The following is a 24,348-nucleotide window of genomic DNA, read 5'->3' as shown; positions in this document are numbered from 1 at the left end:
TTTTGGTTGTATTATTAGTACGTTGAAAGTTTAAGTACTCAGTGAAAACAGTTGCAACGGGACAACAGTGACTTTTCCACTTGTGAACTGAATCATTTGGTTGCATATAATTACATTGAATGTGGACCTGGAACTGTTGATTTAAAAAAAATGTGTAATCAACGTATTCATCAATTTTACGCACGATAATTGTGCACTGAAGAAATCAACTCTATCAAATGTTTTGATATTTATATTAAAGAATGGGTTCAGGTCATTCTTACCTGCAGAGTAGAGGCCGCTGAATCACTGGTCTCTGTCAGGCCGGTGCTCCTTGGTAGACTGGACACGATGTATCTGGAACCCGCCTTCGGCACAGGCTGTCTGACTACCAGCTTTCCTTTCCTTGTCTCCGCTAGAAACAGACTGTACCAGTAGGCATCGTTGGACACCAGGGTGGAATCTGCGATGGTTGAGTTCCTCTCGCTGATCACGCTGTTCCTACTGGGAGGAGCCGCTTTGCTGGGCTTTGGTTTCTGACACTTCAGCACACAGGTGACCAATATGGTGATCAATAACAGAAAGGACACGGAGCCCAGGCCGATCACCAAATACAGGTTTAAATCTGAAAATATGTCATATTCTAGAGGCACTTCCGTCATGTCAGAGTAGGCTTTAACGGCAGTCTCCACTGTTGAGAGCTTTATGGTAACTGTAGCAGAGAGAGCAGGATCCCCGTTGTCCTTGGCGATGACAACCAGCCGTTGATGACGCGGATCTCTGTAACTGAACATTCTCATAGTACGTATCTCTCCGTTGTATTGGTCCAGACTGAATAAGGTGGCGTCGGTAACCTGTAGAAACTGGTATGTAATCCGAGAGTTCTGGACCGAGTCCGTGTCTATGGCTATCACCTTGGAGACCAGGGATCCTTTATCGGTGGATCTGGGGATCTTCTCCTCCACCACGGAGCCGTGCGCGCGCCACGGAGACACTATGACCGGGGGATTGTCGTTCTGGTCCACAATAATGACGTGGACAGTCACGTTACTGCTGAGCGGAGGAACACCAGAGTCTCTGGCCTCAATGTGGAAAAGGAACTCCTTCTCTATCTCATAGTCAAACGTCTTTAGTGCGTAAAGATTACCGTTCTCCGGATTGATGGAGAACAGCATTGACATGGAGGTGTTCACTATCTCCTTCTCTATGATGAAATAAACTAGATACTGGTTTTCATGGAGGTCTGGATCAAACGCAGTGAGGGAACTTAGCAAGGCCCCAGGTGCGTTATTCTCCATAACGGGTATAGTGTAGAACGACTGGGGGAACTGTGGAACGTTGTCGTTAACGTCTAGTAGTTCTAAAGTCATAGTTTCGTTGTCAGATAGTGGAGGGGATCCCCTGTCTGATACCGTAAAAGTGATGTCATATTCTGGAACCTTCTCACGATCCAGAGGCTCTGAAACTACCAACTCATAATAGTTATCAGAAGACTCTCTCAGTGCAAAAGGTAATGTATCAGCAATACGAATATCAACTATCCCATTTTCACCTGAATCTTTATCGCTGACACTCACCACTGCTATCACAGTGTCTATGGCTACATTTTCCTTTATAGGACTTTGAAACGATTTTATGGACATTTCTGGATGATTGTCATTCATATCTGTAACTAAAATTGTTAATTTACACTGACTTGACAAGGAATTCACTCCCTTATCTGTTGCTATGACTTCCATGTCATAAATCCTGAAATCTTCATAATTTATCATTTCTTTTACTCTTATTTCACCACTGTTAGCGATTCAAGCCGAAAATTGCCTTGAGTTTTCTCCGATGTATAAAGCTATATGAATATATTATTTCCGAATTGGTTCCCTCGTCTAAGTCAGTGGCATTCAATTTAACAACAAGGCTTCCAATTGGAGAGTTTTCCATCACATCGATGTTGTAGCTTTCTTTATTAAACTTAGGGGCGTTGTCATTCGTATCTAGAACGCGAACAATGATGCTGGCTGTCCCGGAGCGGGCGGGGACTCCACCATCTACAGCGGTGAGTATTAGGTTATGGACCGCCTGCTCCTCTCGGTCTAAAGCCTTTTTCAGTACCAAATCAGCGAACTTTGGCTCCGTCTCTACCGGTCTGAATTTCGATACTGAAATGCTCACTCTCACTTAAGTGATACGTTTTAACAGAGTTTGCTACCGAAACGTCTGGGTCAACTGCATTGTTTAACGAGAATCGCTCACCTGCGGGGGTAGACTCTGATATATCCAAGTCCATTGTGTCCCGTCGAAAATGTGGGCGCGTTGTCATTTATGTCCATTATTTCTACTTCTATATTGAACATTCTTATTGGATTTTCAATCGTAACATCCATTTTGAGAAAACAAGACGTTTGCTGTCTTAGTTGCACAAAGTGTTCCCTGTCCAACCTTTCCGCGATATACAGCTCGCCAGTCTCTTTGTTTATGTCCAGATACCTCTTATTGGCAATAACATCCAACCGTATCTTACGCTTACTAAGGCTGTTCGTGTTAAGCCCCAAATCAGAAGCCAAATTAGCAACAACAGAGCCTTCCTCCATTTCCTCGGGAACAGAATAGTGCGTAACCGCAACACCGTGTTCATGGCGGCAGAGAAAATAAGAAATATCGAGACGTACCTTTTACACGGCTGAAGGTGCACGATGTTCAGTCCCATCGTTTGACTGCTTATCTCTGTGCGCAATGCACCACAACGAAAATATACCCGTTTTGAATATAGTCAAGAAAACGAGTCGACCTTGACGGCTTGTAGATGCAATAAATTACCATTTGTCACCGACGATTCAGGACCGGGAACTGTCTCACACAACAGTGCCTTACGTCTTCCTGGCGACGAACTGTCATGGCGACTATTACATCACAGAATAGTGGGTTTTATTGGTGAGCAGCGACACTTTGCGCATTTTGCCAGACTTCACCTCTGAATTTCGAAATATTTCAACTTTCTGGTGTAGTACTAGTACGTTGAAAGTTTAAGCAATACATATGTGCATATATCTTTGCTACATGACAACATTTACTAATTACCTGTATCTGATTATGCATCTGGTTTTACGCACATAACTACATGCATTGTTTATATGGCAAGCTTTAATTATGTTATAATATATTAAGTGTTTAGTATTACCTGCACATCTATCGACTTTACGCACTATGAATTGGTGCACATGATGGACATCAACTCCATCAAAATGTTTTCTTATCAGAAATGAATGAGTTCAGTATTTTACCTGCAGAGTAGAGGCCGCTGAGTCACTGGTCTCTGTCAGGCCGGTGCTCCTTGGTAGACTGGACACGATGTATCTGGAACCCGCCTTCGGCACAGGCTGTCTGACTACCAGCTTTCCTTTCCTTGTCTCCGCTAGAAACAGACTGTACCAGTAGGCATCGTTGGACACCAGGGTGGAATCTGCGATGGTTGAGTTCCTCTCACTGATCACGCTGTTCCTACTGGGAGGAGCCGCTTTGCTGGGCTTTGGTTTCTGACACTTCAGCACACAGGTGACCAATATGGTGATCAATAACAGAAAGGACACGGAGCCCAGGCCGATCACCAAATACAGGTTTAAATCTGAAAATATGTCATATTCTAGAGGCACTTCCGTCATGTCAGAGTAGGCTTTAACGGCAGTCTCCACTGTTGAGAGCTTTATGGTAACTGTAGCAGAGAGAGCAGGATCCCCGTTGTCCTTGGCGATGACAACCAGCCGTTGATGACGCGGATCTCTGTAACTGAACATTCTCATAGTACGAATCTCTCCGTTGTATTGGTCCAGACTGAATATGGTGGCGTCAGTAACCTGTAGAAACTGGTATGTAATCCGAGAGTTCTGGACCGAGTCCGTGTCTATGGCTATCACCTTGGAGACCAGGGATCCTTTATCGGTGGATCTGGGGATCTTCTCCTCCACCACGGAGCCGTGCGCGCGCCACGGAGACACTATGACCGGGGGGATTGTCGTTCTGGTCCACAATAATGACGTGGACAGTCATGTTACTGCTGAGCGGAGGAACACCAGAGTCTCTGGCCTCAATGTGGAAAAGGAACTCCTTCTCTATCTCATAGTCAAACGTCTTTAGTGCGTAAAGATTACCGTTCTCCGGATTGATGGAGAACAGCATTGACATGGAGGTGTTCACTATCTCCTTCTCTATGATGAAATAAACTAGATACTGGTTTTCATGGAGGTCTGGATCAAACGCAGTGAGGGAACTTAGCAAGGCCCCAGGTGCGTTATTCTCCATAACGGGTATAGTGTAGAACGACTGGGGGAACTGTGGAACGTTGTCGTTAACGTCTAGTAGCTCTAAAGTCATAGTTTCGTTGTCAGATAGTGGAGGGGATCCCCTGTCTGTTACCGTAAAAGTTATGTCATATTCTGGAACCTTCTCACGATCCAGAGGTTGTGAAACTACCAACTCATAATAGTTATCAGAAGACTCTCTCAGTGCAAAAGGTAATGTATCAGCAATGTGAATATCGACTTTTCCATTGTCACCTGAATCTTTATCGCTGACACTCACCACTGCTATCACACTGTCTACTGGAATATCCTCCTTGACTGGACTTTGAAATGATTTGATGGAGATTTCTGGATGATTATCATTCATATCTGTTACTAGAATAGTTAACTTACACTGTCCTGATAAGGAATTGGTCCCCTTGTCTGTTGCTATGACTTCCATATCATAGATTCTAAAATCTTCATAATTAATCATTTCTTTTACTCTGATTTCTCCGTTAGTTGGGTTCAAACTGAAGGTTCCTTGAGCCTTTTCTGATGTATACAAACTAAATGAATAGACAATGTCCGAATTAGTACCATCATCTATATCAGTTGCGTTCAATTTAACCACAAGACTTCCAAATGGGTAGTTCTCCATTATGTTTATATTGTAATGATCCTTTTCAAATTGAGGGGCGTTGTCATTCGTGTCCAGCACGCGAACAATGATGCTGGCTGTGCCAGACCGCGCCGGGACACCGCCATCTACAGCGGTGAGTATTAGATTATGAACCGCCTGCTCCTCTCGGTCTAAAGCCTTTTTCAAAATTAGATCAGCAAACTTTGACCCGTCTCTCCCAGTCTGAACTTCAATATTAAAATGCTCACTTTCACTGAGATAGTATGTTTTAACTGAGTTTGTACCGACATCAGAATCCACTGCGTTGTTTAACGAGAATCGTTCCCCAGTTGGCGTCGATTCAGATATGTCCAGATGTATGGAATCTCGTCGAAAGTGTGGCGCATTGTCATTGATATCCATTATTTCCAATTCGATGTTGAATATTCGTATTGGGTTTTCGATTGTTGCATCTAATTTGAGAAAACAAGTTGTGGCTGTTTTCGAAGCGCAGAGATATTCTCGATCTATCTTCTCAACAACGTACAGTTCGCCTGTTTCTTTGTTCACATCCAAGTATTTCTTATTGGCAATGATGTCTAACCGCATCTTCCGTCGACTCAGTGTTTTCACGTCCAGTCCCAAATCCGCGGCTAGATTAGCAACAACAGAGCCTTCCTCCATTTCTTCGGGAATAGAATAATGGGTAACGGCGGACAACGTGTTCATGGTGGCAGAGAATAAAATAAAAACCGACACGTACCTTTTCCAGGGTTGAAGGATGCAATGTGCCTCCATTGTTTGATTTGTTTTGATCCGTGAGTGATGGGCTACAGAAAACGATACCCTTTGATGGTGGTATGAGAAGCCCAACGAGTCGGCCGTTGTACCGAGATGTATTTTAGATCACCCTTTTCACAGCGAAGGTTTCAGGAACAACGGGATGTCCACAAATTGCATCGCTCTCTTCACTGTGGCGAACTGTCATGGCGACTGTTACATCACAGAAGAGTTCGTTTTACTGGTGAGCAGCGACTCTTTGCGCATTTTACCAGCATTCACACCATAGAATTAAAACCGGGCTAAGGAAAGTTTAATTGCTTAAAATAGGTATAATAGAAACAATAGTTCTAAATATTTTTTTTTGTTTTTCGTTGTCATACTTGTTTGTTCACAACCCGTAAATGTATGCCTATATGCATGAACGTTTCACCCTAGATTGACTACTTTTACGCACAGGCATCCAGCACTTGTTTATCAAAGGGATTGAGGGTCATTTGGTAAAATCAGATGGTGGGTTTTGGCTTACCTGCAGAGTAGAGGCCGCTGAGTCGCTGGTCTCTGTCAGGCCGGTGCTCCTTGGTAGACTGGACACGATGTATCTGGAACCCGCCTTCGGCACAGGCTGTCTGACTACCAGCTTTCCTTTCCTTGTCTCCGCTAGAAACAGACTGTACCAGTAGGCATCGTTGGACACCAGGGTGGAATCTGCGATGGTTGAGTTCCTGTCACTGATCACGCTGTTCCTACTGGGAGGAGCCGCTTTGCTGGGCTTTGGTTTCTGACACTTCAGCACACAGGTGACCAATATGGTGATCAATAACAGAAAGGACACGGAGCCCAGGCCGATCACCAAATACAGGTTTAAATCTGAAAATATGTCATATTCTAGAGGCACTTCCGTCATGTCAGAGTAGGCTTTAACGGCAGTCTCCACTGTTGAGAGCTTTATGGTAACTGTAGCAGAGAGAGCAGGATCCCCGTTGTCCTTGGCGATGACAACCAGCCGTTGATGACGCGGATCTCTGTAACTGAACATTCTCATAGTACGAATCTCTCCGTTGTATTGGTCCAGACTGAATATGGTGGCGTCAGTAACCTGTAGAAACTGGTATGTAATCCGAGAGTTCTGGACCGAGTCCGTGTCTATGGCTATCACCTTGGAGACCAGGGATCCTTTATCGGTGGATCTGGGGATCTTCTCCTCCACCACGGAGCCGTGCGCGCGCCACGGAGACACTATGACCGGGGGATTGTCGTTCTGGTCCACAATAATGACGTGGACAGTCACGTTACTGCTGAGCGGAGGAACACCAGAGTCTCTGGCCTCAATGTGGAAAAGGAACTCCTTCTCTATCTCATAGTCAAACGTCTTTAGTGCGTAAAGATTACCGTTCTCCGGATTGATGGAGAACAGCATTGACATGGAGGTGTTCACTATCTCCTTCTCTATGATGAAATAAACTAGATACTGGTTTTCATGGAGGTCTGGATCAAACGCAGTGAGGGGAACTTAGCAAGGCCCCAGGTGCGTTATTCTCCATAACGGGTATAGTGTAGAACGACTGGGGGAACTGTGGAACGTTGTCGTTAACGTCTAGTAGTTCTAAAGTCATAGTTTCGTTGTCAGATAGTGGAGGGGATCCCCTGTCTGTTACCGTAAAAGTTATGTCATATTCTGGAACCTTCTCACGATCCAGAGGCTCTGAAACTACCAACTCATAATAGTTATCAGAAGACTCTCTCAGTGCAAAAGGTAATGTATCAGCAATGCGAATATCAACTTTCCCATTGTCACCTGAATCTTTATCGCTGACACTCACCACTGCTATCACACAGTCTACTGGAATATCCTCCTTGACAGGGCTTTGAAACGATTTAATTGATATCTCAGGGTGATTGTCATTCATATCTGTTACCAAAATAGTTAACTTACACTGACCTATTAAGGAATTGGGTCCCTTATCTGTTGCTATGACTTCCATGTCGTAGATCCTGAAATCTTCATAATTGATCATTTCCTTTACCCTGATCTCACCGTTATTAGGGTTCAAATGGAACGTTTGTTGTGCTTTTCTCTGATGTATACAGGCTGTACGAATATACTATTTCCGAATTGGTCCCCTCATCTATGTCTGTTGCGTTCAATTTAACAACAAGGCTTCCAAATGGAGAGTTCTCCATTATATCGATATTGTAATTGTCTTTTTCAAACTTAGGGGCGTTGTCATTCGTATCCAGCACACGAACAGTAATGCTGGCTGTCCCGGAACGCGTGGGTACCCCGCCATCTACAGCGGTGAGTATTAGGTTATGAACCGCCTGCTCCTCTCGATCTAAAGCCTTTTTCAGGATCAAATCAGCAAACTTTGACCCGTCTCTTCCGGTCTGAACTTCAATATTGAAATGCTCACTGTCACTTAGATGGTAGGTTTTCACTGAATTTGCCCCAACATCAGGTCCACTGCATTATTTACCGAGAACCGTTCACCGGTGCGTCGCTTCAGATAGATCTAAGTTTATGGTGTCTCTTCGAAAATTTGGCGCGTTGTCATTGATGTCCATTATCTCTAATTCGATGTAAAATATCCGCTTTGGGTTTTCGACTATTGCCTCCATTTTTAGAAAACAAGTTGTAGCTGTTTTCGAAGCGCAAATGAATTCTCTGTCAATCCTCTCTGCGACATACAGCTCGCCCGTTTCTTTGTTCACGTCCAGATATTTCTTATTCGCTATGACATCTAATCGAATCCTCCTTCTACTCAACGTTTTTACGTCCAGACCCAAATCCGCGGCTAGATCAGCAACAACGGAACCTTCTTCCATTTCTTCGGGAATAGAATAGTGGGTAACGGCGGACGCAGTGTTCAGGACGGCACTAAAAAGAAGAAAGACCGAGACGTACCTTCCCCAGTGTTGGCGCTGATATGCGCCTCCATTGTTATATTTGTCATGTTGCTACGCAGTCAGGTAAAACAACGTGAGCCAGCCGAAGACAATATGTAAATAATACTTCAGAACTCCGTTGGCGTTTTAGAAGGAGCAGGGAAAAATAATGTCCTTTTCCAGCGAAGGTATTTTGCACCGGGAGCTGTCCACTGCGTTTGAGGCTACACCGCTCTCTTCACTATGACGAACTGTCATGGCGACCATTGCATCACAAGCGAGTCTGTTTTGCTAGCTGGTGAACAGCGACTCTTTGTGCATGTAACGAGCTTGTAGACATTTCTCTTTGCATTTAGGCGGACTTACTATAGAACTAAAACTAACCAAGCATCCAAACGTTTTAGCACCATTAGCTGCAAGATTTTAATCACGTATAATGAAAAACGATTTGTAGCCCATTTGTTATTTCTTTGGCTTTACCCAGTTTTACCCAGTTCCTTACGGAGTGTCATTTTACGGTGAATGGTTTTACCCAATATATTATATTTAAAAGTTGTTGTAGACCTATATGCTGTTGATTGATTATCACGTTTTGACACTAGTGTCCATTGATTTAAGTACGTACTGATGATAAACATTTACGCGCGAGGCGCATACAGACTTCAAACTCGGATAGTAGGCTCATTTGTAAAACAAATTGCAGATTTGAAATGAAGAGTTTTATTCTTACCTGCAGAGTAGAGGCCGCTGAGTCGCTGGTCTCTGTCAGGCCGGTGCTCCTTGGTAGACTGGACACGATGTATCTGGAACCCGCCTTCGGCACAGGCTGTCTGACTACCAGCTTTCCTTTCCTTGTCTCCGCTAGAAACAGACTGTACCAGTAGGCATCGTTGGACACCAGGGTGGAATCTGCGATGGTTGAGTTCCTGTCACTGATCACGCTGTTTCTACTGGGAGGAGCCGCTTTGCTGGGCTTTGGTTTCTGACACTTCAGCACACAGGTGACCAATATGGTGATCAATAACAGAAAGGACACGGAGCCCAGGCCGATCACCAAATACAGGTTTAAATCTGAAAATATGTCATATTCTAGAGGCACTTCCGTCATGTCAGAGTAGGCTTTAACGGCAGTCTCCACTGTTGAGAGCTTTATGGTAACTGTAGCAGAGAGAGCAGGATCCCCGTTGTCCTTGGCGATGACAACCAGCCGTTGATGACGCGGATCTCTGTAACTGAACATTCTCATAGTACGTATCTCTCCGTTGTATTGGTCCAGACTGAATAAGGTGGCGTCAGTAACCTGTAGAAACTGGTATGTAATCCGAGAGTTCTGGACCGAGTCCGTGTCTATGGCTATCACCTTGGAGACCAGGGATCCTTTATCGGTGGATCTGGGGATCTTCTCCTCCACCACGGAGCCGTGCGCGCGCCACGGAGACACTATGACCGGGGGATTGTCGTTCTGGTCCACAATAATGATGTGGACAGTCACGTTACTGCTGAGCGGAGGAACACCAGAGTCTCTGGCCTCAATGTGGAAAAGGAACTCCTTCTCTATCTCATAGTCAAACGTCTTTAGTGCGTAAAGATTACCGTTCTCCGGATTGATGGAGAACAGCATTGACATGGAGGTGTTCACTATCTCCTTCTCTATGATGAAATAAACTAGATACTGGTTTTCATGGAGGTCTGGATCAAACGCAGTGAGGGAACTTAGCAAGGCCCCAGGTGCGTTATTCTCCATAACGGGTATAGTGTAGAACGACTGGGGGAACTGTGGAACGTTGTCGTTAACGTCTAGTAGTTCTAAAGTCATAGTTTCGTTGTCAGATAGCGGAGGGGATCCCCTGTCTGTTACCGTAAAAGTTATGTCATATTCTGGAACCTTCTCACGATCCAGAGGCTCTGAAACTACCAACTCATAATAGTTATCAGAAGACTCTCTCAGTGCAAAAGGTAATGTATCAGCAATACGAATATCAACTATCCCATTTTCACCTGAATCTTTATCGCTGACACTCACCACTGCTATCACCGTGTCTACTGGTATATCCTCCTTGACAGGGCTTTGAAAGGATTTGATCGATAACTCGGGGTGATTGTCATTCATATCTGTGACCAAAATAGTTAATTTGCACTGTCCAGACAAAGAATTGTGTCCCTTAGTCTGTTGCTATGACTTCCATGTCATAGATCCTAAAATCTTCATAATTTATCATTTCCTTTACTGTGATCTCACCGTTGTTCGGGTTTAAACTGAACGTTTGTTGCGTTTTCTCTGATGTATACAGGCTGTACGAGTATACTATTTCCGAATTGGTCCCCTCGTCCAAGTCAGTTGCATTCAGTTTCACTACTAAAGGCTTCCAATTGGAGAGTTCTCCATTATATCGATTTTGTAGCTGTCTTTGTCAAACTTAGGGGCGTTGTCATTCGTATCAAGCACACGAACAATAATGCTGGCTGTGCCTGTGCGTGAAGGTACCCCGCCGTCTACCGCGGTGAGTATTAGATTATGAACCGCCTGCTCCTCTCGGTCTAAAGTCTTTTTCAGGATCAAATCAGCAAACTTTGACCCGTCTCTTCCGGTCTGAATTTCTATATTGAAATGCTCACTTTCACTCAGATGGTATGTTTTAACTGAATTCGCCCCAATATCTGGGTCCACTGCATTGTTGCAGAGAACCTTTCGCCCGCCTGCAGTAGCCTCCGCTATGTCCAAGTTCATTGTGTCCCTTCGAAAATTTGGCGCGTTGTCGTTAATGTCCATTATCTCTAATTCGATGTAACATATCTTACTGGGGTTTTCGACAATAGTTCCTCCAATTTTAGAAAGCAGATGTTGTCTTTGATAGTGCAAATGAATTCTCTGTCAATCCTCTCAACGATATACAGCTGCCCTGTTTCTTTGTTCACATCCAGGTATTTCTTATTCGCTATGACATCTAACCGCATTTTTCGTCTACTCAACGTTCCTGCACGTCGAGACCCAAATCAGCAGCTAAATCAGCAACAACAGAGCCTTCCTCCAATTCCTCCGGAATAGAATAGTGAGTAACCGCAGACACCGTGTTCAGGGCGGCACAAAAAGAAGAAAGACCGAGACGTACCTTCCCCAGTGTTGTGCGCTTCTGTGCGCCTCCATTGTTATATTTGTATGACACTGGTTGCTACGCAGTCAGGTAAACACAACGTGAGCCAGCCGAATACAAATATGTAAAGATAATAGCTCAACTCCGTTGGCGTTTATAGAACGAGCAGGGAAAATAATGTCCTTTTTGAAGGTTTTTCGCACCGGGAGCTGTCCATTGCGTTTTGGCTACACCGCCTTCATAATATGACGTACTGTCATGGCGACCATTGCATCACAAGCGAGTGTGTTTTGCTAGCTGGTCAACAGCGACGCTTTGTGCATGTAACGAGCTTGTAGACATTTTCTCCTTTACATTTGTCGGACTATGCCTGAAAATTATAACTACAGCATCCAAACGTTTCTAGCACATGCTGCAAGATTTAATCCACGTAAATAACGATTTGTGTAGCCATATGTTATTCCTTTGCTTAACCCAGTTTTACCAAGGATTAGCGCAGTCCAGTCTTATTGGTGAACTGTTTTTACCCAGTACATTTCTATTTTAAAACTTGTCATAGACCTACATTATGTTGGTTGATTATCATGTTTTGACACTGAGTGTGTTCCATTGAATATTAAACGTACTGATAGAAACATTTACGCGCGAGGCGAACGCTACGTAGACTCAAACTCGGACAGCAGACTACAGTAAAACAGCATTTTGCAGATTTGAAATGAAGAGTTTTATTCTTACCTGCAGAGTAGAGGCCGCTGAATCACTGGTCTCTGTCAGGCCAGTGCTCCTTGGTAGACTGGACACGATGTATCTGGAACCTGCCTTCGGCACAGGCTGTCTGACTACCAGCTTTCCTTTCCTTGTCTCCGCTAGAAACAGACTGTACCAGTAGGCATCGTTGGACACCAGGGTGGAATCTGCGATGGTTGAGTTCCTGTCACTGATCACGCTGTTTCTACTGGGAGGAGCCGCTTTGCTGGGCTTTGGTTTCTGACACTTCAGCACACAGGTGACCAATATGGTGATCAATAACAGAAAGGACACGGAGCCCAGGCCGATCACCAAATACAGGTTTAAATCTGAAAATATGTCATATTCTAGAGGCACTTCCGTCATGTCAGAGTAGGCTTTAACAGCAGTCTCCACTGTTGAGAGCTTTATGGTAACTGTAGCAGAGAGAGCAGGATCCCCGTTGTCCTTGGCGATGACAACCAGCCGTTGATGACGCGGATCTCTGTAACTGAACATTCTCATAGTACGTATCTCTCCGTTGTATTGGTCCAGACTGAATAAGGTGGCGTCAGTAACCTGTAGAAACTGGTATGTAATCCGAGAGTTCTGGACCGAGTCCGTGTCTATGGCTATCACCTTGGAGACCAGGGATCCTTTATCGGTGGATCTGGGGATCTTCTCCTCCACCACGGAGCCGTGCGCGCGCCACGGAGACACTATGACCGGGGGATTGTCGTTCTGGTCCACAATAATGATGTGGACAGTCACGTTACTGCTGAGCGGAGGAACACCAGAGTCTCTGGCCTCAATGTGGAAAAGGAACTCCTTCTCTATCTCATAGTCAAACGTCTTTAGTGCGTAAAGATTACCGTTCTCCGGATTGATGGAGAACAGCATTGACATGGAGGTGTTCACTATCTCCTTCTCTATGATGAAATAAACTAGATACTGGTTTTCATGGAGGTCTGGATCAAACGCAGTGAGGGAACTTAGCAAGGCCCCAGGTGCGTTATTCTCCATAACGGGTATAGTGTAGAACGACTGGGGGAACTGTGGAACGTTGTCGTTAACGTCTAGTAGTTCTAAAGTCATAGTTTCGTTGTCAGATAGCGGAGGGGATCCCCTGTCTGTTACCGTAAAAGTGATGTCATATTCTGGAACCTTCTCACGATCCAGAGGCTCTGAAACTACCAACTCATAATAGTTATCAGAAGACTCTCTCAGTGCAAAAGGTAATGTATCAGCAATACGAATATCAACTATCCCATTTTCACCTGAATCTTTATCGCTGACACTCACCACTGCTATCACCGTGTCTACTGCTATGTCCTCCTTGACTGGACTTTGAAAGGATTTGATCGATAATTCGGGATGATTATCATTCATATCTGTCACTAAGATAGTTAGTTTGCAATGTCCAGACAAAAAATGTGTTCCTTTGTCCGTTGCTATAACTTCCATATCATATATCCTAAAATCTTCATAATTTATCATGTCCTTTACTGTTATTTCACCGGTGTTCGTGTTTAAACTGAACGTTTCTTGCGTTTTCTCTGATGTATAAAGACTATATGAGTATACTATTTCCGAATTGGAACCCTCGTCCAAATCAGTTGCATTCAGTTTCACTACTAAACTTCCAATTGGAGAATTCTCCATTATATCTATGTTGTAGCTGTCCCTATCAAATTTAGGGGCGTTGTCATTGGTATCCAGGACACGGACAATGATGCTGGCTGTGCCTGTGCGTGAAGGGACACCTCCGTCTACAGCGGTGAGTATTAGATTATGAACCGACTGCTCCTCTCGGTCTAAAGCCTTTTTCAGAATCAAATTTGAAAATTTAGACCCGTCTCTTCCAGTCTGGATTTCTATATTGAAGTGCTCACTTTCACTCAGATAGTATGTTTTAATTGAATTCGTACCAATATCTGGGTCCACTGCATTGTTCAATGAGAACCTTTCGCCCGCAGCAGTAGACTCCGCTATGTCCAAGTGCATTGTGTCTCTTCGAAAATGAGGCGCATTGTCGTTAATGTCCAGTATTTCCAATTCAATGTTGAACATTCTTACTGGATTTTCAATTGTTGCATCCAATTTGAGAAAGCATGTTGTTTTTGATATGCAAAGATATTCTCTGTCAATTTTTTCAACAATGTACAGCTCTCCTGTTTCTTTGTTCACATCCAAGTATTTCTTATTGGCAATGATATCTAACCGCATTTTTCGTCTACTTAGTTCCTGCACGTCGAGTCCCAGATCAGCAGCTAAATTGGCGACAACAGAGCCTTCCTTCAATTCCTCCGGAATAGAATAGTGAGTAACCGCAGACACCGTGTTCAGGGCGGAAGAGAAAAGAAGAAAGACCGAAACGTACCTTCCCCAGTGCTCTGCGCTTCTGTGCGCCTCCATTGTTATATTTTTATGTCCTGGTTACTGAACAGTCAGGTCAAACACAACATGAACAAGGAGAATACAAATATTTACAAGAGAATAGCTCAACTCCTTTGGCGTTTATGTCGAGCCGAGCAGAATAATGTCCTTTTTTGATGTTTTCAGCACCGGGAGCTGTCCATTGCGTTGCGTACACTGCCTTAATAACTATGACGAACTGTCATGGCGATTATTGCATCACAAGCGAGTGTGTTTAGCTGGTGAACAGCGACGCTTTGTGCATATAACAAGCTTGCACATCTGTTCTCCCTTCTACTTTGTTGGACTATGTCTGAATATTATATCTACAGTAATTCTAGATAGATGTATGTAAATGTGTGAAGCATAATTCCCTAAAAGACCAAGGAAGTCGATATGTGATCTCCGTTTTTAGCCAGACATTTCTATTGTAAAACTTGTCATAGAGCAACATTATGTTGGTTAGTTGTTTTCTCTTGAATATCAACACATGTATAGACATTTACGCACTACGTGAATAGGTGAAGAGTCATACATGGACAACAGACTACAGTAAAATAGTTTTCTTATCAGAAATGAAGAGTTTAGTATTACCTGCAGAGTAGAGGCCGCTGAATCACTGGTCTCTGTCAGGCCAGTGCTCCTTGGTAGACTGGACACGATGTATCTGGAACCCGCCTTCGGCACAGGCTGTCTGACTACCAGCTTTCCTTTCCTTGTCTCCGCTAGAAACAGACTGTACCAGTAGGCATCGTTGGACACCAGGGTGGAATCTGCGATGGTTGAGTTCCTGTCACTGATCACGCTGTTCCTACTGGGAGGAGCCGCTTTGCTGGGCTTTGGTTTCTGACACTTCAGCACACAGGTGACCAATATGGTGATCAATAACAGAAAGGACACGGAGCCCAGGCCGATCACCAAATACAGGTTTAAATCTGAAAATATGTCATATTCTAGAGGCACTTCCGTCATGTCAGAGTAGGCTTTAACGGCAGTCTCCACTGTTGAGAGCTTTATGGTAACAGTAGCAGAGAGAGCAGGATCCCCGTTGTCCTTGGCGATGACAACCAGCCGTTGATGACGCGGATCTCTGTAACTGAACATTCTCATAGTACGAATCTCTCCGTTGTATTGGTCCAGACTGAATATGGTGGCGTCAGTAACCTGTAGAAACTGGTATGTAATCCGAGAGTTCTGGACCGAGTCCGTGTCTATGGCTATCACCTTGGAGACCAGGGATCCTTTATCGGTGGATCTGGGGATCTTCTCCTCCACCACGGAGCCGTGCGCGCGCCACGGAGACACTATGACCGGAGGATTGTCGTTCTGGTCCACAATAATGATGTGGACAGTCATGTTACTGCTGAGCGGAGGAACACCAGAGTCTCTGGCCTCAATGTGGAAAAGGAACTCCTTCTCTATCTCATAGTCAAACGTCTTTAGTGCGTAAAGATTACCGTTCTCCGGATTGATGGAGAACAGCATTGACATGGAGGTGTTCACTATCTCCTTCTCTATGATGAAATAAACTAGATACTGGTTTTCATGGAGGTCTGGATCAAACGCAGTGAGGGAACTTAGCAAGGCCCCAGGTGCGTTATTCTCCATAACGGGTATAGTGTAGAACGACTGGGGGAACTGTGGAACGTTGTCGTTAACGTCTAGTAGCTCTAAAGTCATAGTTTCGTTGTCAGATAGTGGAGGGGATCCCCTGTCTGTTAATGTAAAAGTTATGTCATATTCTGGAACCTTCTCACGATCCAGAGGCTCTGAAACTACTAACTCATAATAGTTATCAGAAGACTCTCTCAGTGCAAAAGGTAATGTATCAGCAATACGAATATCAACTATCCCATTTTCACCTGAATCTTTATCGCTGACACTCACCACTGCTATCACACTGTCTACTGGAATATCCTCCTTGACAGGGCTTTGAAACGATTTAATTGATATCTCAGGGTGATTGTCATTCATATCCGTAACTAAAATGGTTAATTTACACTGACCTGTCAATGAATTGGACCCCTTATCCGTTGCTATGACTTCCATATCATAGATCCTGAAATCTTCATAATTGATCATTTCCTTCACCGTGATCTCACCGTTATTAGGGTTTAAATGGAACGTTTGTTGTGTTTTCTCTGATGTATACAGGCTGTACGAATATAATATTTCCGAATTGGTCCCCTCATCTAAGTCTGTTGCGTTCAATTTAACAACAAGGCTTCCAATTGGAGAGTTTTCCATTATATCGATTTTGTAGTTGTCTTTGTCAAACTTAGGGGCGTTGTCATTCGTATCTAAAACCCGAACAATGATGCTGGCTGTCCCAGAGCGGGCAGGGACTCCTCCGTCTACAGCGGTGAGTATTAGATTATGAACCGCCTGCTCCTCTCGGTCTAACACCCTTTTCAGTATCAAATCAGCGAATTTTGACCCGTCTCTTCCGGTCTGAATTTCGATGGTAAAGTGCTCATTTTCGCTCAATAGGTATGTTTTCACTGAGTTCGAACCAACGTCAGGATCCACTGCATTGTTAACAGAAAATCGTTCACCGCCCTGTGTCGCTTCTGAAATATCCAAGTTTATGGTGTCCCTTCGGAAATGGGGGGCGTTATCATTGATGTCCATTATCTCTATTTCGATGTAAAATATCCGTTGTGGATTTTCAATAATAGCTTCCATTTTAAGAAAACAAGATGTCTTAGCAGGGCAAAGATATTCCCTGTCCATCTTCTCTACAATGTACAGCTCCCCCGTTTCTTTGTTCACGTCCAGATATTTCTTATTCGAGATAATGTCTAACCGCATCTTACGTCTACTCAATGTTTTCACATCCAAACCTAAATCAGCTGCAAGATTAGCCACAACGGAGCCCTCCTCCATTTCTTCGGGAATAGAATAGTGAGTAACGGCAGACGCCGTGTTCAGGGCGGCAGAGAAAATAAGAATGACCGAGAAGTACCTTCTCCAGTGCCGTGCGCTGGTACGCGCCTCCATTGTTACCTTTGTGAGCTTTGTTGACGAAGCAGTCGGGTCAAACAAAATGTCAGACAACTGAATAAGATCTTTCAAACAGCATAGCACAATTCCTTTGGTGTTTAAGGGCGATCAGGGCAGAATAATCTCATTTTTGACGGATTCAGCGCTGGGAGCTGTCCACTGGGTTTGTACACTGCCTTCTTTATGACAAATTGTCATGGCGACTATTGCGTCGCAAAATAGCGTGTTTAGCTGGTAAACAGCGACACTTTGTGCATAAAACAAGGTTGTACATCTGACTAAAACATACAAGAGGACGCAAACGTGTGGAGCATTGATGCCTGCAAGATTTTGATGGACCTTACGAATGAAGCTAGCCTTTATGTGATTTATTTGATTTTGCCACATATATTTATATTTTAAAGGTTTTCGTAGACTGATGGTATAGAGATTGAGTATTATTTTATAAGCACTGAAGTATCTTCCATTTAATAATAAGATAATGTATAGACATTTACGCACAAGGTGAATTTGTAAAGAGTCAAACACGGATAAAAGACTTCATTAAAACAACTGTTTAAATATCTGAAATTAAGAGTTTATTCTTACCTGCAGAGTAGAGGCCGCTGAGTCGCTGGTCTCTGTCAGGCCGGTGCTCCTTGGTAGACTGGACACGATGTATCTGGAACCCGCCTTCGGCACAGGCTGTCTGACTACCAGCTTTCCTTTCCTTGTCTCCGCTAGAAACAGACTGTACCAGTAGGCATCGTTGGAGACCAGGGTGGAATCTGCGATGGTTGAGTTCCTGTCACTGATCACGCTGTTTCTACTGGGAGGAGCCGCTTTGCTGGGCTTTGGTTTCTGACACTTCAGCACACAGGTGACCAATATGGTGATCAATAACAGAAAGGACACGGAGCCCAGGCCGATCACCAAATACAGGTTTAAATCTGAAAATATGTCATATTCTAGAGGCACTTCCGTCATGTCAGAGTAGGCTTTAACAGCAGTCTCCACTGTTGAGAGCTTTATGGTAACTGTAGCAGAGAGAGCAGGTTCCCCGTTGTCCTTGGCGATGACAACCAGCCGTTGATGACGCGGATCTCTGTAACTGAACATTCTCATAGTACGTATCTCTCCGTTGTATTGGTCCAGACTGAATAAGGTGGCGTCGGTAACCTGTAGAAACTGGTATGTAATCCGAGAGTTCTGGACCGAGTCCGTGTCTATGGCTATCACCTTGGAGACCAGGGATCCTTTATCGGTGGATCTGGGGATCTTCTCCTCCACCACGGAGCCGTGCGCGCGCCACGGAGACACTATGACCGGGGGATTGTCGTTCTGGTCCACAATAATGATGTGGACAGTCACGTTACTGCTGAGCGGAGGAACACCAGAGTCTCTGGCCTCAATGTGGAAAAGGAACTCCTTCTCTATCTCATAGTCAAACGTCTTTAGTGCGTAAAGATTACCGTTCTCCGGATTGATGGAGAACAGCATTGACATGGAGGTGTTCACTATCTCCTTCTCTATGATGAAATAAACTAGATACTGGTTTTCATGGAGGTCTGGATCAAACGCAGTGAGGGAACTTAGCAAGGCCCCAGGTGCGTTATTCTCCATAACGGGTATAGTGTAGAACGACTGGGGGAAGAGTGGCCCGTTATCATTGACATCCAATAGATGTAAAGTTATCGTTTCATTATCAGACAAGGGGGGCGTTCCTCCATCGGTCACAACGAGTGTGATGTCATATTCTGGCACTTGCTCGCGGTCTAATGGCTCTGAGACTTTGAGCTCATAAAGGACGTCAGAGGATTTGTTCAAAACAAATGGCAGGTTTGGGTTTATAGATAGGCTCACTTTGCCATTGTCACCTGTGTCCCTATCGCTTATACCTACGATAGCTATGACTGTCCCCACGGGAATATTCTCATTAACTGTGCTCTTATAAGATTTTACGGTGATATCGGGATAGTTGTCGTTCATATCTGTAACGCGCACTACAACTTTGCACTGCCCCAATAGGGGATGCTGTCCTTTGTCCTTAGCCTCAACATGCATCTCGTAAAACTTCATGTCTTCATAATCAATAGTGCCCTTTACTGTTATCTCTCCTGTGTTTGGATTCAGTGCAAAGACGTCTTGTGTTTTCTCTGATGTGTAAAGTGTGAATGAATACTTTATTTCTGCATTTGGGCCCTCATCTAAATCTGTGGCGTTAAGCTTCATTACTAGCGTTCCAATCGGGGAGTTCTCTGTCATATTAACGGAATAAACCGTGTGGTCGAATCGAGGGGCGTTGTCGTTTGTATCTAGCACCCTAACAATGATATTAGCTGTACCGGAGCGCGCGGGGACCCCGCCATCTACAGCGGTCAATATTAGATGATGAACGGCGTGCTCCTCTCGATCTAAAGCCTTTGTCAAAACCATGTCAACATATTTAGTATCATCACTCCCCGTCTGAATTTCGATTGTGAAATGTTCGCTTTCACTGAGTTTGTACATTTTTACAGTGTTTATACCACCATCTGGGTCCACGGCATTTGGTAAGGAGAATCTCTCACCCGGGGTAGCCGATTCTGAAACATCAAGCTCTGCCCTGTCTCTACGAAAACGAGGCGCATTATCATTGATATCTTTGATTTCTAACTCGATATTGAAAATGCGCAAGGGACTTTCAATGATAACGTCTAGTTTAACAAAACATGTTGTTGCGGTTTTCGATGGGCAGAGGTATTCTCTGTCCATCTTTTCAACAATGTAGAGCTCCCCTGTCTTTTTGTTGACATCCAGATATTTATTGCTTTCTTGGAACATTTCAAGTTTTACCTCGCGATGAGCCAGAACTCCAACCTCCAGACCCAAATCTGCGGCTAAATTGGCCACGACGGACCCCCTCTCCATCTCCTCGGGTATGGAGTACCGAGTCACTGACAAAGTGCTGCTCCATAACGTACAAATAACAAAGACAGCCGAGAAACACCTTTTTGCCCGATGCATCCTGAACGTTGAATTCCAGCCAGAAATCGACTCCTTATACACTCGGATGCTATTAACGAGTGTGCAGAAATCCTGTGTAGCAGACAGTTGTTCAGAGCATTATCGTTGTTATACAATAAAGAGGCATATTTGTTTCAGCTGAAACAGGTCTGTCCTTCAGCAGGGCTGGACGAGAATGTCATGGCTCCCTCTGAACAGAGCTGAGACATTTACTGGTGAACAGTGACACCGCGTGGTTAACGCAGGAGGAGAGTCAGGCTGGGAGAGAGGCCTCACTGCTTGATGTGATTCTGCTAAGTATGCTGATTACTAAGTATGCTATTGACATTCACATTACTAAGTATGAAGGGGCATGTACACAAATGGGCTGGCAGTGAATCAAATGTAGCGCCAAATCCACCTATTCGAATTCTCTGACGTCTACTCAATGATTATGACATCACCCGCGAAAAATATGAATAAAATAGTTTTGCTGTCTACTAACCTAACTTGACACAACAATAGACCGTTGGCGGGGATTTCAGCACCTCGCCTGTGGACAGTGCCTGTATATCACTCTAACCAAGCGTCTTTATTCATTTCAGTCTAAACGTTTAGAAGGCCAAATATAGCAGGCCTGAGTGGTTGAAAAACACTAAAATTACTAACAGTTTATTTGAACATACAAGTAATGAACAGTCTTGACTGTGATGTTGTGTATGCAGCTCTCTCTTACATTACTAACTGCCTCTGTATACCCTGTGAACGTCCCGCCTAGTTCCTGGTGTAAATCCCATACTGTTTTTGAATAGGCTTCTAGTTTATATCATCAAATTCATGAAGACGTGGTCATCTAAGATACATGTCAAATGAAATTAGTATTCGTGGATTCATTTACTTCTACCCGATGCCTTTTCATGAAAGTTTTCGATTGCAAAACATTTTCGTAATAGAAAACCTTCATAAAAAGGCATTGGATAAAGGTAAATTAATCCGCGAATAAGAATATCATTTGACATACTGTATATCTTAAATGACCGACTGGCATAATGCAGTTTCTCTGGACCCCTGCATGGTTGGAGTTCGTCCCCCCCTCAATCCCCACCTTAATAACAAAAAAATCGAATGTGACAGCCAGACAACCACTCACAAAGTAGAGACCATACCGATCGCTGTCCATGGTGCTGGAAGGCAGCTGAACGTCTATACGGCTGCATGCCTATCGAATCGATGATAGGCTTTCTTTGATGCCAGGTTGTGTATATCTTTGCTTTTGCTAATGTATACCTTTTTATTGGTTTGTCTATTTGGTCGTCATTTAATCATGTTAAGCATAACATTTCAAGAAACTATGCAAGGTGTTGCAATGCTGCCATTTAGACTGCTGGCTGGTGGCAATCATGTAATTCCTTGTTCAGTAATTCAAGTTGGAAATTCAAACATTGCAGATTGTACGCGCTCTCTCCCAGCTTGGATACAAAGTTGTTGTGCGTAAAACCAGTCTATTAATGCCAAATATCACAGTCAGTCCACCCTCCAAACACTAATTTAGTAGGGATTTTTGTTCATTATGCAGTATACTATTTATATATATATATATATTTTTTTTACCGTATTTAGTTGCTATTTAGTTGCTATTTATAAACTGTTAATAAACATTACATATCAAATAGCCTAACAATGAGGAAAAAAGTAGTCGGCCTGAGACTAAATTCAGAGTACTCAGAGGGTTTTCTCTGGCTAATAGCCTACACAAATGCAATATTCAAGATGCAATATTCAAGGTACATTTCATTAAATCAAATTATATCCAATACAGCAACACAGACATTATCCCGTGACGCAAAATGCATCATATGGGGAGGATTTCTGTATTTCCAAAGTTACATATCTTGAAAACTTGATTGCTGACAAGCAAAACATTTTTGGGATTAAGTCAACAATGGACTAATGAGAACAAAAACCAACGGATGCTTTGGGGTGGACTTTTGCATTAAGGAGAATGAGAGGCTCAATTAAAGATATTGCAGAACTGCTGTATTTGATGCACCATTCCATTCTGCCCCGTTTCCCCGATGTTGTTATGATATTCAAGCTGTTTTTTACCATCCCTGTAACTGTCGCGTCTTCGGAGAGATTATTTTCTAAACTAAAACTCATAAAGAACTACCTAAGGAAGCGTTAGGCTCTCGGTCTGATATGCTCTGTTGAACACCTGAGTAAGCTCGACTCACTGCGCTGGAGCCGTCGTCGACTTGACCACGACATATGTTCACCGATATCCCCTTAAACTTATACTTTTTATTTTATTTTTTAAATACTTGCACCAGGAAGTAGGCGGGACGTTGGTGAATTCTGTGTTCTTTTTTTTCATTACAGGTCACATGCTGATGAAACAGAGCCCACGTACGACCTCTACAGATGTCCAGAAAGCCACTTAATCCCCAAACTGATATCCCTTCTCTCAAACCAATACCAACAGCTAATATCAACTAAACTAGCGTTCATTTCTAAAACACAACTAAGCCGTATGTGCTTTCTTGTCTGCTTCTTCCATGCATGCTTTCTGAGTGTTAGTACCCATTTTTTATGTGATCTATTCCATCATTTTGAAAGTGTAGAACTGTGAAATAGTTTTGTTAAGTGAGTACTTTACTTGATGAAATCTTTATTTTGAAACGCAAAGAAGCTTTTCCATCTCTCTCCGTCTGTTTGTAACTTAATGGTGCCCCCTGGTGGAGATCTAGCAGGCAGACTACATGTACTACAGATCTACAGTCTTTACAGATACTAACCTTGGTAAGTAGATCGATACTAGGCCATGCCTGGTCACACCGGTCAGGCACTGTGATATGGCAGGTGTTTCATTCAGGTCTTTAAGGATCTTCATTATCCCTGTATTATCTCATAATAATACATATCTAGGCCATGGTGTTCTGGACATGCTTTTAAGAGTGTTTTATTCATTTACATTGACGCTATATAAGTATTTTTCTTACCTAAATAATGTGTCCCTCTCTGTGTTTCATTGATCTGGCGAAAGGGAGAAGCCGACTTGGAGGAGAATGTATGGGATTAGAGAGGGAGGTAAGAAAGGGTGGGGAAGAGATGGGTATGGGGATAAGCCCCATGGGTCACAGAGCTGCATGGGGTACACGCATGGTCATCCCGTTCTCTAGTGATGAGACATGGAGGTTCCCTCTGAGGTTTGGATATAGAGCCTTTACTAGGCTTCAATAAGGTCAAAGGTCAGAGGCAGTGGGAGAAGGCTTATATGGGAGAACTGGCGTCTACACTGGATACTGAAGGGAAAGGGCATCCGGGGCAAATTGACCGCAAGAATCCCAAACAGATATAATATTCGACTAAAACAGAATCATTTCGAACCTTGCTTTCGTTTGTATACGATCGCGTGTCTCTTATGCGTGGGAGTAGTTGGGAACAGATATCTCACATTAAAATCACGTGGAGCTGATCTCCTGTTTGTTTCCTACAGTCTTTTATGTCCAATAATAACAAATAAAAATAAGAAATATATAAATATTTTTTTTGCTCAGAGAACTTGGAGGGGCAATTAAAACCGCCAATTATGGAACCCTGCACTATAGTA

The 24,348-nt window shown here is 43.7% G+C and overlaps 3 protein-coding genes and 2 pseudogenes across 3 annotated transcripts; all 5 read right to left on the bottom strand.

Moving 5' to 3' along the window:
* Positions 1 to 3,245: 3,245 nt before the first annotated feature.
* LOC123743036 (protocadherin alpha-C2-like) lies at positions 3,246 to 5,863 on the bottom strand (annotated as a pseudogene).
* A 219-nt stretch (positions 5,864 to 6,082) lies between these two features.
* On the bottom strand, positions 6,083 to 11,890 carry LOC123743035 (protocadherin alpha-C2-like; annotated as a pseudogene).
* A 424-nt stretch (positions 11,891 to 12,314) lies between these two features.
* Positions 12,315 to 14,996, bottom strand: LOC123743034 (protocadherin alpha-C2). Its single transcript, XM_045717724.1, has one exon. The coding sequence runs from the start codon at positions 14,769 to 14,771 to the stop codon at positions 12,315 to 12,317; it is 2,457 nt and encodes an 818-aa protein (XP_045573680.1). The 5' UTR covers positions 14,772 to 14,996.
* Positions 14,997 to 15,254: 258 nt separating this feature from the next.
* Positions 15,255 to 18,014, bottom strand: LOC106604793 (protocadherin alpha-C2-like). The gene has a single exon (XM_045717723.1). The coding sequence runs from the start codon at positions 17,769 to 17,771 to the stop codon at positions 15,255 to 15,257; it is 2,517 nt and encodes an 838-aa protein (XP_045573679.1). The 5' UTR covers positions 17,772 to 18,014.
* Positions 18,015 to 18,329: 315 nt separating this feature from the next.
* Positions 18,330 to 20,941, bottom strand: LOC123743095 (protocadherin alpha-C2). The gene has a single exon (XM_045718157.1). It carries the CDS (start codon positions 20,757 to 20,759, stop codon positions 18,345 to 18,347), a length of 2,415 nt encoding a protein of 804 aa, XP_045574113.1. The 5' UTR covers positions 20,760 to 20,941; the 3' UTR covers positions 18,330 to 18,344.
* Positions 20,942 to 24,348: the final 3,407 nt, after the last annotated feature.

The sequence above is a fragment of the Salmo salar genome, chromosome ssa05 (assembly GCF_905237065.1).
Source record: "Salmo salar chromosome ssa05, Ssal_v3.1, whole genome shotgun sequence".
Taxonomy (NCBI): Eukaryota; Metazoa; Chordata; class Actinopteri; order Salmoniformes; family Salmonidae; genus Salmo; species Salmo salar.
The sequence above is the reverse complement of the archived record's forward strand: the minus strand, read 5'-3'. Positions and strand labels throughout refer to the sequence as shown.

Excerpts from the sequence above, each read along its gene's own strand:
- LOC106604793 (XM_045717723.1), bottom strand. The coding sequence starts at position 17,771 with ATGGAGGCGCGTACCAGCGCACGGCACTGGAGAAGGTACTTCTCGGTC.
- LOC123743095 (XM_045718157.1), bottom strand. The coding sequence starts at position 20,759 with ATGCATCGGGCAAAAAGGTGTTTCTCGGCTGTCTTTGTTATTTGTACG.
- LOC123743034 (XM_045717724.1), bottom strand. The coding sequence starts at position 14,771 with ATGGAGGCGCACAGAAGCGCAGAGCACTGGGGAAGGTACGTTTCGGTC.